The 18946-nt window shown below is 37.9% G+C and overlaps 1 protein-coding gene across 2 annotated transcripts in view; it reads left to right on the plus strand.

Annotated features, from left to right (window-relative positions):
- LOC150083333 (alpha- and gamma-adaptin-binding protein p34) overlaps positions 1–18946 on the plus strand; it is a 150652-nt gene that overhangs the window by 65313 nt on the left and 66393 nt on the right. For both annotated transcript variants that reach the window (XM_090377190.1, XM_090377189.1), the window contains exon 6: positions 9048–9128. In XM_090377190.1, coding sequence (XP_090233316.1) covers positions 9048–9128 — 81 coding nt within the window. The remainder of the gene's footprint in view (positions 1–9047; positions 9129–18946) is intronic.

The following is an 18946-nucleotide window of genomic DNA, read 5'->3' on the forward strand; positions in this document are numbered from 1 at the left end:
TCTCTGAGCAGTGCAGACTGGCTCCCAGAGCAGGTCATGGAGCTTTGTCAATGATATATAGGAATTTTGCTGGCTAAGACAAGGAGGTGATAATCCCTTTGTATAAGGGAATGGTCATGCCACACCTTGAGTACTGTATACAGGCCGGGAGGCCTCATTTTAGGAACGGATGTAGTGTTGCTAGAACGAGTACAGAGAAGGGCAACAAGATTGGTGAGAGGAACAAATGGGTGTGTTTAGGAAGAAAGGCTTAAGTTCTGCAAGTTGCAGCATCTGGAGATTAGGCATCTGCAAGGGATCTGATTGAGGTGTATAAGGCCTTGAATTTTTCGAGCTGGCTCAATGCTGATGGGATAATTCTGCTTGCTCAGATTAAGAACCTGAGGGAGCATCGATTCAAATTGAGTAAAGACAGTTGTAGAATAGATGTGTGGAAGTTTGCCTTTAGCTAGCAGGTAGTTGATTGCTGTAACAGACGTCCATCTGTTATTGTAGAAGTTGATAGCTTAAATAAATTTAAGGCTGAACTAGACAAACATTTGGAGTGACTGGATGGGTGAAATGGAAAGGTTTTTTTTTTTTGGCTGATGCTGTGTAAGTTTACTTTCTTGCATCATATGCTTCAGCTAATGCTAATGTAAACTGAATAAGTATTTGCATCTGCATTCACACATGAGGAGCTATTGAGGGAAGGGAATTCCAGAGGTTTATCAAACTCTAACAGGGATCATAAAGATTTTATAATAACTGAGAGCTAAGCGAAGGAGAAATTGTTGAAGTTAAACATAAGGAAAGCACCTGGGGTGGATGGCATCTCTCCAGTTATATTAAAGGAGGCAGCAGAGTGGTAAACAAACCTTTGGCCATAATTATGAAAGCATTATTAGACTCAGGGGAGGTCCCCACTGACTGGAGATATACAAATGTATCTCTAGTTCACAAAGAGGGATCAAAGGGTCACATGAGTAATTACAGATCTGTTAATTTAACTTCTGTGTCAGGAAAAATAATGAAGTCACTGGTTAAAGTAGCATTACAGAATCATATAGACGAGACTGCTGTAATAATTCAGACAGCATGGGTTTGTTAAGGGGAAGTCTTGTCTCACCGATTTGTTTAGATACTATGACATGGTCACAAAGGAACTGGGTGCAAAAAAATAATTTTGATATCATATAGGATTTCAGGGAAGCTTTTCATACTGTTGCACATGGAAAACTACTGTACAGATTGGAGCAGTACAGTATAAGGGTAAGTTGCTACAAGGGATAAAAGAGTGGTTGAGTGGAAGAAGACAGAGGTAATCAATGGACGCTGCTCTTCATGGACTAATGTTATTAGTTTTGTTCCTCAGGGTTCTGTCCCCCATTGTTGTTTTGTATATTTATCAGTGATATTGATGAAGGTAGATCAAGCTTAATGTCGAAGTTTGCAGATGATACAAAGTTAGGCACTTTTTTTATGACAGTAATGACAGTAAACTACTGCAACAGGATCTAGAAAAGTTGGGCAGATAGGCTGAGAAGTGGCAACTGAAGTTTAACATTGACAATGCAAAGTACTGCATATGGGTAGCAGTAACTGCCAGAGGAATGTACCAGCTGTGTGGTGTTACACTCAGGGTAGTGGAGAATGAAAGAGATCTGGTGGTAATTGTGCACTCAGATATGAAGTTTTCTGAGCAGTGCAGACATGCTGCCAGAGTAGGTCATGGGGTCTTGTCAATGATATACAGGAATTTTGCTAGCAGGGATAAGGAGGCAATTATCCCATTGTATAAGGCCATGGTCAGGCCACACCTTGAGTACTGCATACAGGTCTGGAAGCCTCATTTTAGGAAGGATGTAGAGTTGCTAGAACGAGTACTGAGAAGGGCAAGAAGACTGGCAAGGGGAACAAAGGGGTGCTCTTACAAAGAAAGGCTTAAGTTCTGCAAATTGCAGCATCTGGAGACAAGGCACCTGCGAGGTGATCTGATTGAGCTGTATAACGCCTTGACAGCAGGCTCAATGCTGATGGGATTCTTCTTTTTTCTCAGATTACAAACCCGAGGGGGCATAAATTGAAATTGAGGAACGACAGTTGTTAAATAGATGTATGGAGATTTGCCTTTAGGCAGCAGGTAGTTGGTTGCTGGAACAAACTTCCAACTGTCGTTGTGGAAGTTCATAGCTTAAATTCAAGGAAGAAGTGGAGAAATGTGTGGTGCAAATGGATGGGTGAAATGGGAAGGTTTTTTTTTTTTTTTTTTTTTTTTGGATGATGCTCTAATAATCTTTCTTTCTTGCATCATATACCTCTGCTAATGTTGTTAATGTTAAAATATGCAAAATAAAGGAGTATCTTTCAAGACAGAGTGCCTTTTTCTCAACTCTAAAGCATTCGAAATGATATTAATTTGAATGCATATTGTCGTGTGGTGAATAACAGAAATTATCACATAATCCAGTATCATGGCAGGATTCCTGCACGTCAGATGAAAGCCGGAAAAAGATAGGAAGAAGACAGCAAAAAAGAAAGGGGAGAAAGAAAAGAAAGATAAGATTAATTAGAATCTGGCAATGCAGGACAGTGTAAAAATAAGCAGTGCCTTTAGCCATCAGCATAGGCAGGAATTGTGTGAGCAATGAATAATGTGAAGGTTACGATTGAGGGAGGGAATTGTCATGCTGCTTACACCAGTAGTGCTCAGCAAGGACAGAATGAATGAAATTAATGGTCCTGATAGACCATTCATTTCATTATACCTTGTAAATAACCCACCCTCATTCTCTGTAAATAAACTATTTCTCAATTTGCCTTCATAGTATACCAAACAGTTTGTGCATTTCATGTAATACAAGACACTTTACATAAACAAAGGAACAGGTGTCTTCACATTAGTAACAAAGGGTTGTAGAAGGTCCCTACAGGGAACTGCACATGCCTTATACCATAACATTATAAAACCCTTGTAAGTTGCTTAGAAACACTGAGATAATGGGGAATATAGGTCAAGGACAAAAGCCCACTGTTACTGCAAAGAGAACCTTCTTGCACAGTATCACAGGTTTGTAATTCAAGTCTGTCCAGAACATGGAAAGAATAACCATTCCTTGCAAGATTTACCTTCACCTTAAGAAATTTCAATATCCTTATGTGTGATGAAACTAATATAGGACTATGCTTGTAAAATTGGACTTGAGCAGCACTCTGCAGCCACCCAGGATCATGTGCCAGACTTAGTTGGTAAATTGGCCTGTGTATATTGTCACAATATACACAAAATCGCTAAGATACTACAGAAAATTATAGCAGATTAAGTGTACATCTTATAGGATATAAGATCCATCTGTGACTTTACATCTACCAAGTTAATATATATATATATATATATATACACACACACAGTATATAGAAAGAACAAATTATTAGGTATAACCTAGAAGTCAGGTCTACCTCTGCCCTTTCTAATAGATAGAGCTACTTTGACTCTTGTAGAGCTCAGATGCTTATCTTGATTTAAAGCAAGGTTAAGTGAATATTTTGAAGAAGTGGATAAATTATTAAATATACAGACAAACCTTTTTTTTTGACAGTAAATGCTAAACATTTTTTTTGCCATTTTAATACCAACACTAACTTCTTTTGCAAGGTTACACATGTCCCCTAAAAAAAAAAAAAAACCTCTAGCTTCCTCACGCTGCATATGCAGTACTAATACTCTAAAATCTATCTGTGACATTATACATCTGGGAAACTTGCTGGTATCAGAGAAGGCAATAACTCAGTCTTACATTTACATCTGGATGCATTTACCAGCTCATATAAATGCTTATACAAATTGTATGAGATGCCTCTTTATTATTATTATTACTAGCCATATAGCACAAGGAAGCCCAAGGCTTATGCTGCACCAACCAAAAAAAATTTCTGAGTTACCCTGAGAGAGAGAGAGAGAGAGAGAGAGAGAGAGAGAGAGTGTGTCAGAAGTAGAAGGGAATCACCAAGAAAGAGAAGAATGATGATATCCAGCTCAGGACCCTAGGTGTGCCAAGCCCATACTCACCAGATGTGAGCCCCTTTAATTGACATTTCTTAGATACATTTTGTATCTAAGAAATTCATTTCATCAGCTTTTTCTAGAACAAAATGAAATTCACCCGCATTTGTTTCATTTTGTATGTTTACAACAGTCATGTCATAAAATTGGATATACAAGCTGGGCTATATATTGGTTTACCTAGAAGAGATGCAATTTATCATGAAGTAAATTATAGTAAACAGTTTGAAAATTGATTTAAATGTTATAAATTACATGGGCATGAAATTGACTTCAAGAATTAAATTCCACAAATTATTTCTTTAACTAACATATGTCCGATGATATATTAAGGATTCCTTATGTGCTGTGATGTAACAACTAGATCATAAGTATAGCATAGCTTAATTTTCAGCACTTGCCTCATAGTAATCTGCTTCATTTGATGAAACTTATAACAGGTACATAGTAGTTATAAAACTTTAAATTCCTATTAGTAGTTATTCGTAACTTAGTGTAATTATGAATTTTTAAAATTTAAAAATTATGAGTTTTAAAATGTGTTAAAATTTGCCTAAGAAAGGAAAGTGCACATTCCATTCTATAGTTGTAAATTCATGTATTAAAAATTAAATGTACCTGTTATAACTTACTACTATGTACCTGTTATAAGTTTCATCAAACCAAGCGGATTACTATGAGGTGAGTGCTGAAAATTAAGCTACGCTATACTTATGATCTAACATATGTCCTTACCTTATACACCGATGAGCCAAAACATTATGACCACCTACCTAATATGACGTTGGTCCCCCCACGTGCAGCCAAAACAGCTCATACCCGGCGAAGCATATGGACGCTACGAGATTTCTAAATGTGTCTTGTGGTATCTGGTACCAACACGTAACCAGCTGTCCTTTAACTCCTGTAAGGTTCATGGTTGAAACGCTGCAGATCGGAGTTGCTGTTCCAACACAAACTACAGATGCTCGATGGGATTGATGTCTGAGGGAATTTGGAGGCCAGGGCAATACCTGTAAATCTTCCTCATGTTCCGCAAACCAGTCTCGAACAATCCAGGTGGTGTGACATGGCACATTATCCTGCTGAAAGACGGCACCATCAGAGGGGAAGACCGTTGCCATGAAAGGGTGTACCTGGTCAGCAATGATGTTTAGATAGGTGGAAGACATCAGAGTGCCCGACACATGAATGACTGGTTGTTGTTGTTGTTATTTGGTTTTTAGGAGCATTAGCAACTAAGGCCATATTGCTCCGGGAATATGCGGTGGTCATTCCCTGACCTTTCAGCATCCTCCGTATTTGGTGGTGACGGGCTCGAACCCCGGTCTAATCAAGAAGCGTGTGCTACGCACTGCTGCTCCTTTCCACCTGGCTACGGAGGTGCCTGTGGATGGCTGGACCCAGGGGTATCCCAACAGAGCATGACACTGCCACCACCAGCTTGTTTTCGTCCCACGGTGCATCCAGGTTCCATCACTTCTCCAGGTAAACAATGCACACATACCTGGCAGTCCATATGGTGCAACAGGAAACATGATTCATCGGACCAGATGACCTTCTTCCAATCACTCAAGGTCCAGTTTTGATGCTCGCCTGCCCATTGTGGGCACTGTTGCTGGTGAACCGTGGTTAGTATGGGTACTCAGAGCGGCCTGCGCCAACACAGCCCCATTTTTGAGCAGGGTTCGATGTACTGTGTGTTGTAACGTATTACTCCCATCACCAGCATTCCAATTACTGCTGAGTTGCACCACAGTCGCCCTTCTATTGCCACATACCATCCTGAAGAGCCTTCACTCACTTTGAGCATTGAAGGGCAGTGGTCGTCCAACACCTCACCAGCGGTTCGTGGGTTCCCCTCCTCAGACCACTTTCAGCAGGCACTAACCATGGCTGACCATGAGCACTCTGCCAGCCATGCCATTTCAGATATGCTCTGACCTAGTCGTCTGGCCATTACAATTTGGCCTTTGTCAAACTTGCTTAAGTCCGCTGTCTTTCCCATCTGAAAAAACAAGAGTAACACTGATTAACAGAGCTGAGTATCAGGTGTTTTTTATACCGTGTCCCGACCTGCGCACATGCCATAGTTCACCTGCAGTTGCTTCAATTTGCATAACAACTTGCTGGTCATAATGTTTTGGTTCATTGGTTTATATTTATAGTAAAACCTCACTAATTCAGACTACCTTATTTTTGTGTGTATTTTATGCACAGTATAAGCCCAGTTATCCAGCATCTATAAGGTATTGGGGGATGCTCATTGCATGAATTTACTGGTTGGATGACAATTACTCATACAGGTGCTTACTCTATGGGGTTGATATGTCATGTGAAGTTAAACTTCTTTGTCACTGCACTGTCTACACAATACTTTATTACCTTTGGCTTAATGTTAAAATACTTCTTTTCATACTTCTTATCATTGAAAACTTATCACCGAATGAACTTTTATTTATCATAAATTGTTGAAAAGCCAAGATCATACTCCTCCATAAGTACATTATGATTTTCACCTTTTTTTAGTCTTCTATACATAGCAAATTTCTGTTTTTAGGTGAACTTGACCTTTCTATGTATTGAACCAACTTTCTTTCTTTCTTTTTTTTTTTTTTTTTTTGTTGGGTACCATAACAGATCGATGGGTTATGGTTATCACGATATAACAATGTAAATGTGCTTTCCTAAGTATCCGATACTTTAATGGTGGGTGGCTGGGTGACTCATTTCATAAAGTGTATCAATGCCCCTGTGTTCACTTTCAATGCAGCGTAAACTGTAAACACAGTATGCTCCAGCTTCATAAAAAGTTTTCAAGATAATATTTTTAGTATAAATTGTTGCCTTGTTAATCATTACTTTTCTAGTAATCCCAGAATAATATGCCATCTTGGGTGGTACCAAACTTGGGCTAGTGGAGTATGAAAAAAATCTAGGGATAATTAAACAATCCAACAAGAAATTCTCTGAGCAGTGTAAACAAACTGCTAGAACAGCCGTTGGATTTCTGTCAGTGATATATAATAATTTTGCCAGCAAGTATGAAGAAGTGATTATCCTGTTGCATAAGGCAATGGTTAGGGCACACTTAGAATACTGCATACAGGTCTGGAAGCCTCATTTTAGGATATAAGTAGATGTGTGCAGAGAAGAGCAGCAAGATTAGCCGTAGTCTCAAAAGGATTTTCTTACCAGGAAAGACTGGTGTTCTGCAAATTACAATCTCTGGAAACTAGACATCTGTGGAGTAACCTAACTGAAGTGTATAATGCTTAAGTGTCAAGTAAACAAAATATTGATGGAATTTTTACCTTCTCTCAGGTGAAACACACAAGTAGGTATAAATTGGAAAAGGATGGTTGCAGAATAGATACACAGAAACACACCTTTGGAATTGTTGGAATAAACTTTTACCTAATATTATGGAGGTGAATAGTTTGAATAAATTGGAAGGTTTGGGCAAATTATTGAAAGGAATGGTGTATGTGTGTGAGTGAATGACTGTTTTGGCTGCCATTGTATAAGCTTTGTTTCCCTGCATCATCAATAAGTCAGAGGGAGTGATGCATATATTTCTCTTCTTGAGAATATTAAAACCACAATACTGTATTTTCATTTATAATTGTAAATTAAGTTTTATTTCTGTTTAAAACACAGAATACATAATTTCATTTACTAGTATATTAAGTGACTTTGTAGAGGAAAGTGAATTGTGTTTTAAATTATCTCATTATTTAATTGTTAAATGATATTAAAAAAAATTCTTAATCACTTAATGTTCCATGTAATTTTTCTCTAACTGTTAAGGACCTCTAAACTTATTATTCAAAAAAGTATTACTTCCCCCCCCCCCCCCCCCGTATATAATTTAGAAAAATCAAATAGAAGTATCTTGAATGCATCGTGCATTTCAGCGCCAAGGCCATGGTATTACTTGTGTGTTTAATCGATTTATTACAGCTTTAAAGAGTGATAAGCAGGAAGAGTGGCACTCCCTTTAACTTTAATTTCCAGTATTGATGGCAAAATGATACAACATTTCATATAATATATTATACATTAGCACATTAGCCTAGAGTTTGCATTCTACAAAAATAAATCATATATAATTTGTAATGTCTTAACCAGAAATATGGTTTATGGTATTAGCCTAAATTTAGTATATTATGAGCACAAAGATAGCAACTGACAAACAGCATAATGAATAAAGGGGTTTCACATATGCTTTAATTACTTTGGATATATGTGATCAAATCCAGATGTGGAACTCCCCCCCCAACTATTCTTTGATTCTTTTGACAGAAAAATTGAATGAAGTGATATAAATAAGAGATATATAAAAAAAAAAAGAATGCCATAAACTGACCACTGAATGTTAAACTGGAAACTTACTTTTGACATGTATAACCAACCTCCATGGCATTCTGTGATCCAGTCGATCACAAATATCACAGATAACTGAATCATTAATCAGAATTTCCAGCATACTGCTAGATAAAGTAAAACGAATTTGCATATGAATTGTAGACATATACTGAATGTGTTATTGTTGTAGGGTTTTAGATGCATCAGCGACTTAGACCATATTGCACGAACTAAATGTGTAATAATAGTGCTAACTATTACCACTTATTTAACACATTATCAAATATCTTTGATATAGTTACCATATACTAAATGTGTTATTGGGTTTTAGATGCATCAGCAACTTAGGTTATATTGCTCGGACTAAATGTACAATAGTGATACTAACTCTTAGCGTTTATTTCACACATTATCAAATAGCTTTGACAATTGACTTTTCAAAAACATTTATTACCAAAGTAACTTTCTGCGAGCTGACCTAACCCATACCACCAAATGAGATTTAAAGTATTGCCTTACAATGTATATTAATAAAGTTTTTAAATGCAGCCCCTTTATAAATATATTTTTAATTGAATTTAATGTCATTTATGTTTTAAACTACCCCTACATAAATCCTGTATCTCTGGATTTTTAGAAGTGCCAGTTTATCAGCCATCTGCCAAACTTTCAAATCTCTTGAAATCTGAAGGAACCTACCAGGCCTGTACAAGTATAAGTAGGTAAAGCATTTACATTTTTTTTTTTTTTTTTTCTTGTTTCAAACTATAAATACAAATCTTGAAATTTAACTTAAGTGATTCATAATGTATGTATTACCAAGAGCATTATTTATTCTTGTCAACTTGCATAAATTTTGTTTTAATAACATGTTTTGAAATATTTTTGTCAGTACAAAAATGCAGTCAAACTTCTCTATGACAACCTGCCTAAATCAACAAACTTTTTTGAGAAATTTCAGTATAGAGGATATAGCTATTCCCCACATGGTGCAACCTCAGATGAATCCATCGAAATGATTGAATGAGCAGGAGCACTCTGTGTAGAGTGTGCCATTCACTATTTTTAGAATAGGCAGGAAAGTTTATTAACTCACATTGTACCTCTGAATAATATCCTAATAATGCTTATCATAGCTCAGTTTGGCACCCTCCCAAATCTAATATTTTTAGGATTAGATTTTCTTTTTATGATATTTTTAATTTAATTTCTGATGAGAACTTTTTTAGACAGCTTATCACCATTATTCACTAAGAGCATAGTGTATACTTTGAGGTGTCTTTAAATCAAGAGTTCTCTCTCTGTAAATGCTGTACTGTACTGTAAATAAACACACACACACACACACACACACACACACACACACACACACACACACACACACACACTGTGGTCAGAGGCAAAACTACAGAGTGTTGTCTACTCTTCCCCAAGTTTCACTGACATCATCCATGCCCTCCACCCATATTGGTGGACCTGGCAGAGTGGTAGCTTCACTGCTCACCACAACACAGAATTCATATAAGCAATAAACGATGATCATAGCCAGGTAGTTAATGTGAAAGTAGAGTTACTTATGCTGTATGTTTGAATCCACATAATATAAAAAATACAGTAAATTTTGGTAACTCATTCAAGTACTGAAAAACTGCTGATTTTATGTGCAGTCCTGAACTATAAAATTGAACTATGGTGAAATCAAATGTGTACTTCTGTAATTACACATGATCACTCAGCTATAGTCAGTAGTTTCTTCAAAAAGCCATAATAGTAAATGTTTTCATTAATATTAGCAAACTCCTTGCCCTGGTAGTGCGGTAGCTTCAGCGTTGATTATGATGCAGAATAAGCAGAGCCATGATCGTGGCCAGTGGTTAATGTATAAGTACGGAGTGTGACAGTTATTAATAGCAGTTGGCAGTCATACAGACCAGATAGGCTTCAGGATTGTATTGAAGGGGATTAAAGGAATATTGGGTGGTCTAGTAAACAAATTTTTGTTTTTCTTTTATTACTTGTGGTAAACGATGCAAGAAAGCAAACTTATACAGCACTAGCAAAAAAAAAATTCTTCTCACATCACCTATGCATCCTCTATAATAGTTGCATATTCAGACTTCCCGCTTTCACTACAAAGGATGGAAAAATGTTCTAACAATCATCTACCCACTGGCTGAAGGCAAATCTGCACACCTATCCGTCCTCATTTTAAATGTATGCTCACTCATGTGTCTAGTCTGAGCAAGAGGAAGGATGCCATCAGCTTTCCCAATCCATTCCAAACCTTAAACATCTGTCAGATGTCCTCAAAGGTGCCTAGTATCTGGAAGCTGCAGTTTGCAGAACTGAAACCTTGCTTGATAAGAGCACCATTTTGTTCCCCTCACTAATCTTGTTGCTATTCTCTGCATGAATTTAAAGCAGACCCTTCCTAAAATTGAAGCTTCCAGACATGTAGGCAATACTCAAGGTGTCGCTTAACCATTGCCTTATACAATGGGATAATCACCTCCCTGCTGGCAAAATTCCTGTGTATCATTGACAAAACCACATGAACTGTCCTGGCAGCCTCTCTGCACTACTCAGAGTGCATCTTGTTAGACTGTACAATTACCCTTAGGTCCTTTTCATTGTCCACCACTTTGAGTGTGGTACCACCTAATCGGTATCTTTTTTATTCCAGGATTACTGCAGGCTATGTGCAGTACCTTGTATTCACCCATATTAAACCTCAGTTGCCACTTCTCAATCCATCTACCTAATTTGTCTAGGTCTTGCTGCAGTAGTATACCTTAGTTACTGTCATTAACCACCCTCATAATCTGCAAACCTAGGCATTAAGCCTCATATGCCTTCATCAGTATCATTAATAAATATTGAAAACAACAGTGGTTCCAGCACAAAACCCTATTCTTAGACAAATAACATTAGTGTGCAGTTGGGTTGAGTACATGCAGAGTGTGTATAGTTCTGCAGGTCTCCTTCTGAATTAGACTGCTGTAGGGGCAACCTACTAGGACATTGTATAGTTCTGCTTGATAAGCAACACTATATGCTGTACTATGTCCTTTCTGTGCACATTGTAATCCCCATATTCACATTCTGCATCCCTTATGTCTGAGCAACACCACATCTCTGAATCCCACAACGTCGGCATATGATGACTTAACCAGTACTTCAAATTCATAAAATTAATTTATTACGCTATCATTAATGTACACACAAGTGTGCATGCAACATGTGTTTTTACCTTTAGCAGCTGTGACACAGCCCATTGTTTGGATGTTCCATTAAGATCCCTGGGAGGCTTTGAAATCATTGACAATTTCTTTCCAAGTAGTTGCATATTCCAGTAGAAGCTGTGCAGGAATCACTTTACACCTCTTCCTGAGCTGCTGTTAAACTATGTCTATGGCAGTTATTTTGCACGAAGCAGTGGGACTACGCTTAAGATTCACTATTGAACGGTCAGTACTTTTGCACCATGTTTTGTTTATAGTGAACTGTTCAAGTCAATAATTGGCATCGTTTTAATTGTATCTCATATTGTGAATCAACCTTCGCAACGAGCAGTGCAATACCTGGGCAACTCGTTGTGAAGGTTGATTCACAATATGAAATATAAGTAAAATGATGCCAATTATTGACTTGAACAGTTCACTACAAACAAAACATGGTTCAAAAGCACTATTAGTCAATGTATCTCCCCGTGTTAGCAGTTTTCTGGCCTACCTAGCACTGCCTTGATAGAATCAGCAAATATTCTTGCACCTCTTCCATTTAAGTGTATCCGATCCCTGTGAAAACAGTCTTTCCTATTACCAGACACAAACCATGTTGAGAAAAATTCTATCCGTTGAGCTTTTCACCATATTTCCAAGGCCAAATTGATTGACAAGGCTTCTTCATTTAATTTGTTTAAATATCTTCTAAAATTTATAAATTCTAATTTTATAAATTTAATTTCAGTAATATTGTGCAGTTATTATCTGTGATATTTTTTAAATTTAATTTTATATAAATATTCTGCTATGCTTTTTTATAAAAGGGGAAGAGGATGGGGTTTAAAGAGAACTGGGTCAGGGTACCTAGTTCAAATCGCCAAATGACGCTTGGCAGCAGAACTGCAGATTGTGTTATCGGTGATGATTGTCATGTCCAGATATATGTCCAGTCCAGCAGTAGGATCATTCATGGGACTTAAGTCCCGTTCATAAGGCTGATCATAGTTGCTGTTCAAATCATCATGTAGAGTACAGTAGCAGCTGCATATCTCATTCCTTGTATGTTGGTAGAGTCCAGTTTGCTCAGCAAATTTGTAGTTTGTGGTCATTAACAAGTCGCATTTAGTAATAAAGCAGTAACGTTTCCTATGGTAGGGATTTATTATTTTTGGTGCTCACCATGTTCAGTGCCTAGCCTCAGCAAGATGTCTTATCAGAGAGGTCAGAGTTTCTGTACTGTGGGATGGTCATTAGTGGTCAAGTCGCCTTAACACGTTGACTGCTGCATTGGCCGTATATGTATTACACCATTAGATTTTTCAGGTGCTGTGGTGGACATATATTGCCAACACCCACTGTTTCAGTGGGAGCTGCATCGTCTGCATAGTACTGATGATTGTTGGAAATTTACATTATTTTTGAAAAGCGTGGCCTCCAGTGATACATGTGATGAAATTTGCATGGGGCTATGAGAAAAAATAAGCGAGTAACTGGTCATTATTTAAAAATTCTTTATTATTACGAATTTTATAATTACAAAATTATGAAGATTTATGGTTTTGTTCAAAACACTCCAAACACATGAAAGGCTGACAAATACGGTGCCTCTGTAGCCAGGTGGGCAGGAGCAGCAGTGCGTAGCACACGCTTCTTGATTAGACTGGGGTTCGAGCCCGTGCGTGCCCACCAAATAGAGGATGTGGAAAGGTCAGGGAATGACCACCGCATATCCCCGGAGCAATATGGCCTTAGTTGCTAATGCTCCTAAAAACCAAATAACAAACAAACAGCTGACAAGTACAGTCTGGGCAATACATCAAACTCTTTTCCCCTTTCTGCTAGCAACTGATCTTCCTTCCAACTCTTTCAATTTTGCATAACAAAAAATGAATATTCATCTAACTTTCCTGTCGAATTTTGTGATTAATATATGAGTGTTACCACATTTTGGCTTTTCACTTTCTCTTTCTGTTCTATATATAGCAAATCCGTAACTACCTCTTCCCGAAAGCTTCTTATTTTTGTTTTTGTGTGGCACTCTTGTATACCACGTATGTATTGACAACTGATATACCAAGTATATATTCTATCACTAATTTCTGGTACCACTTTATCCCCTTTCTTAGCATTGTGGCATACGAACCTATTTGATCTGACAGATCAATGCCTGCTTTTCCCTTATTACACACTAGAATAGGAAGTGGTTTTTGTTTGGCTTCTTTTTGTCTACCTTTACTGGTGGAGAGTCAATCAACCATTTCTGGAGCATGCTATTTTGTTAGTAGCCTCACATCTCAAGCATCTCGCCACTTTAGGGCAATAATTCCATTTTTTTCCTTCCTTGGTGATCATCTCCCCTTTATTTGACTTTGAATACATGACTTCTTTGGGCATAAATTTTTTACTGGCTCGTAATGTACCAACATTGAGTTTTTTGATGAAGAAACGATAACGCCAGATGGTAGCTGTTATAAAAATTGTCTATGTACAAGGTGCTACCGTCATTTAGAAATCCTTTGGGGCTAAACCTACGGATTTTATATAATTTTCAGATTTATCTGAATATGCTCGACCAGGCACATCCTTCAGTGGAACATAACTTGAACAGCTTGATTCCATATCTGTGTGCTTTATTTGCTATATATTGTTGTAATCTTTGCCTTGGAAAAATATTTTCTGATATTTCAGAAAATATATTTCAGTTGTAACACATCTATCAGGTGTTGTATCTTACTGAGCCTGTCCCTTGGAATAGCGGTTTCATTGTCTGCAAAGCAAATGAGGGGCAACAACAATTCAAATCTGCTGCGAGACATAATTTTTGTTACTAAGTTATTTTTATAGATAGGTTTGGTTGACAAGTAAGATGGAATATTCCCCAATCTTACTAGTCCCATCCACATAAGAAGCCCGAAAAACTTTCTCATCTCATCAGCAGTTGTTGGAACTCACTTTTTTAGACGACTCTTCTGTAAAGCTAGGGTTCTCTGAATTTTCTGTTTAGCATATCTGTTTGTTTCCGTTACAATAAGATTTATTACTTCTTCATCAAAAAATAATGAAAATGTTTCAAGATGAGTAATGTTTCTTGATACGTCTATTTGCAGTCCTGATTTGCCTATAAAATCAAATCTTTTTTGGTGTCCTTCATATTCAGTCCATTCAATAACTTTATTTGTTTCAGTCGCTTCAGTCTCAGGTTTTTCGGTCTTCAAATTGCTCATCAGTGTTTTCTCCTACCCTCCAGTCTTGAAGCACTTCAATATTTTTGCAGTATTTCAGTATCTCCTTCTTCATTTGAAGAAATATCCCAGTCAGGATCTTTTACTGAATCATCAGAGCCGAAATCTTCTTTTTCATCTTCAGAATTACTAAGATTTTCAGCAATTTCTCTCAGTTCCTCTTCTTTTAGTAATTTTCTTTTAGCCATTGCTTTTTTTTAGATATTTTTTTTTTTACAACACACTTGTACAAACTTACAGAGAAACACAACACAATAATAATGGAGATAATACAGTGTGCCAATGAACTTGTTCTCACAAAATCTCTAACAATACCGACAAACTTATTGCGACGTTTGAGAGTTTATTTTATCACGATTAGTTTTATTGCAGCACGCGCAATAAACTAATCACAAACAACCTTCATATGTATGACATAATAACGACACACACATGTGGCTGACACGGCTTCTCAAGTAATAAAGTAACCTACTGGGCCACTCACCCACATATATGCAACACAAAAAAATATTCTTTTTTGATATTTTAAGTGAAAAAAAACGGTACATAACACTGACATTGCAATATTTATTTTAGAATTACTAATCAAATTATTTACTAAATATTTTTTGGCCCCAGGGGATTTTTTTTCTTAAACTAGCTTGGCAGTCAACATGTTAACAGCATAGTTTGTTCACAGGTGGACATTTTCAGGTTTGTTTGGGAGTCTTGTTGATTTGGGGTTTTCTCCTTTGGGTTATCTTGTCCAGTGTATTTGTTTAGGTCAAGTAGTAAGTCAGACACTAATTCATCACAGAATCTTGATAGTCTTTTGGTCTTGATCATGACACTTGGACAGAGCAGTTATGTTCAGTTGATGGTTGATCAGTCCATGACTTGCCCCACCATGACTTCCAGGTTTCTAAGGTTGATTTACAGGATTTGGTTGTTATACATGCAATTGTCATCGCTTAGTGTATAGTGATGACATTTGCACGTATAACAACCAATTGTCATCTCTTAGTCAGTGTTTCTCAAACTTTTTTAGTCACGGAACACTTTTCATCTCGCAACATATTCGTGGAACGCTTACGAAACAAGTTTAGCAGGAGCCAAAGAACTGTTTGCTAATATTTTATTACATATGATGCACTGTGTGCATTAGGAGCATTTTTATTTCCAACACATGTAAAGCTGAAATTCAAATAAATGTCATTATACTTTGGTTTTGGTCTTTTATTAGTTGTTTCCTGTTTTTTCACTTCGGATTTTTGGGGAACAAAAGGCTGCGATTGTTCATCCTCACTTTGAAGTGTGACGGTATCATGTTTTCATCAACCACAGTTGCACTACTAGAAGACTTTGCTTCTCGTTTTAAAGTTCCTTTTTTCAACTACAAATCTATGGTCACATATTTTAATAATAATATTTCAAAATACTAATAATTATCAAAAACAATTTATACAAGGAAGTGAGTTTAGTTATGATATCGGTTCGCATACTAGATCACCACATTGCTACTTTTTTGTAGGTGTTATTACCTCTACGCATACTTATCTATACAAAGCCCGCCAAAATAAAGTGTTCTGCAGTCTATTTGATTATTAGTCTATGCCAGTATATTAATAACCAAAACAAAATTATGTTAAATATTATAATGATACAAAAGTGTTGTATGCTACAAATGTGCAAAACTTATGTATTTTATTTTATTTTTTAAAATTATTAATTATGATTTTTCGCAGAACACTGGTTCACATCTTACGGAACACAGTTTGAGAAACGCTGGCTTAGTGTATAGCTCCTGTGCATATTTTTGAAAGGCCACATATTCCTCTGTACCATCTAGAAAGTGCTGTTCATTACCCTTGGAGAGAAATCGGATCTTTTTGTGATTAGTTGACAGCAAAGATCATCGTAGTGTGGGCAGACATGCATGAGGTGCTCCTAGCTTTCACTCTCACCACAAATACATTCAGGGTTATCTATAATGCCAAGTGTTGTTAGTTTGGCTTTGGAGGTCCCATGTCTGGTCAGTAAAAAGGTTATATAAAGTCTCGGTGAATACCAAGGTGGAGGTTTAGGATAAAGTCTGTTGACCCTGAGAAGAAATTTCTTCATTATATCACCTTTAGTGGTGTTGTCCCATTTATTTTGCCACATCTGCAGCAGGTGAGCTTGTAGATGTCTTTTCTCTGCCGGGCGACCATTGATGAGGTCAGCGTTAAAGTAGACGAAGGTACAGGGTGAACTCTTGGATAGTTCATACAGTATACCACTTCTGGCCACCTCGATGTCCGGGGGCAATAACTTGCAAATCATGAGTGCTCACCGCGCTGCAGGTGTGGATGATGGCCAGCAGCATTTCTCTGTGGATGGAGTCAAGAATTCGGAGGTTGATCGCAGTGCTGACTTTTTATCATGCACCAGAGGCGTATGTAGCTATTGGGACGAATACAGCCTTGTAGTGTAACCTTAGGGTGCATTTATTTAGTCCCCAGTCACTCTTGGAGATTCAGAGCAGTATAGTTTCTTATTTTCCTCCTTATCTAGTTGAGGTATTGTTTGAAGGTCAGTTTTTGAATCTAATATAATACCTAAATATTTAAGCTCCTTAGAGAGGTGGATGGTCACATTGTCAATCTTAATTTGTGGTGGTCTCCGCTGATCTAGGGCCCCTTTGAGGGGTATGGAGTTCGTCTTTGTTGGAGATATTTTTAGTAGATGCAGGCTGGCTCAATCTTGGAAGATTTGCAGGGCAAAATTTACTTAGTGTTCAATTGGGTCACAGGAGTTTGTGACTATAGTCAAGATGAGGTCGTCTGCAAATGCTTGCAAGCGTGCCTCCCAATATCCATGTTAAGGAATTCATCCTTGATCAGATTCCATATCATCGGCCCTAGCACGGAGCCCTGTGGGCAGCCTCTAAATAGTTGTCTTGTTATTGTTCTTCAGGGGGCATATACCATAATTTGTCTGTCAGAGAGGTAGCTCTTGATCACATTAAAAAGCTTAGCGGGCACCCTTGCCCTCCGGACCCAGCCCAGGATGCTTGGCTACCATAAGGTGTCGAATGCCCCAACAAAGTCATTGGAGATGGCTGGAAGGTACTTCTTGTCTGTATCTTGTGCTTGAGTGAGAAGGCCTTTGAGTACATCAACTGTAAATCGGCCTTGTCTGAAACCATATTGGTTGGGGGAGGACAGGTTTGCTTGTTGGTAGTGATTTTGGATTCTTGTTAGTAAGAGTGTTTCGAAGAGTTTGTTGCAGACTGTGAGGAGGGCGATAAGCCTGTATGAGTTTGGTTGTTCTGTTTATTAGGATTCTTAATGATGACTTTAATGTTGGCAGTTTTCCGATCTCTTGGAAAGGATCCAATTTGTAGGCATAGATTAAAAAACTGGAGGAAAAAGGCAAGGTCAATTACAACCACCTCTTTGATGATTTCCGGCTCCAGGAGGACTGGGCCTAGGCGTTTCTTTCCAGAAATACGTGCCGCCGCCACCACAAGGAGTTTTTCTTTGGTGGACGGTTGTTCAGCATTGCTCATATGGTATTCCTCATTGCTCTTGCCAATTTGTACTTGCTCTGGTGTCTGAGGGTCTGCGTGTGGGTGGAAGGCAACATCTAAAATATTATTTATATTGACTCCTCCCATTACAAGTAAGGGTTATTATAGATGCCATTACCTCACCTCTGGGGGAGTTTATCGGTGGTGACTTTGTGCTCCATTCCCCAGGGATCGGTGTTCCCGGTGGTAGAGAAGTTTTTCCCAGGCTGCTTTTTTGCTTTTGTGTATAAGAGTAGTATAGGCATTTCTTGCTTCCTTGTACAATTCTCAGAGAGTGTCGACTTCATGAGTTGGCCAGGACCATCTAGCCCTTTTGAAGGCTTTCTTTCTGTCTTGAACCTCCTTGCAGAGTTGTTCCAGGCCAGCATTCCACCATGGCACAATGCCTGGGGCCGGTCGTTTCCTTTGGATTGCTTTGTTAGCAGTTTCTGTGATGATTCCAGTGATGGTCTGTTGTAGTTTGTCAGGATTTTGGGTCTTTTCTAGATCCAGTTTTTTCCTTGTCTTTTGTAGCTATTAA

Source organism: Mastigoproctus giganteus, chromosome 7 (assembly GCF_048544385.1).
Source record: "Mastigoproctus giganteus isolate SK-2022 chromosome 7, ASM4854438v1, whole genome shotgun sequence".
Taxonomy (NCBI): Eukaryota; Metazoa; Arthropoda; class Arachnida; order Uropygi; family Thelyphonidae; genus Mastigoproctus; species Mastigoproctus giganteus.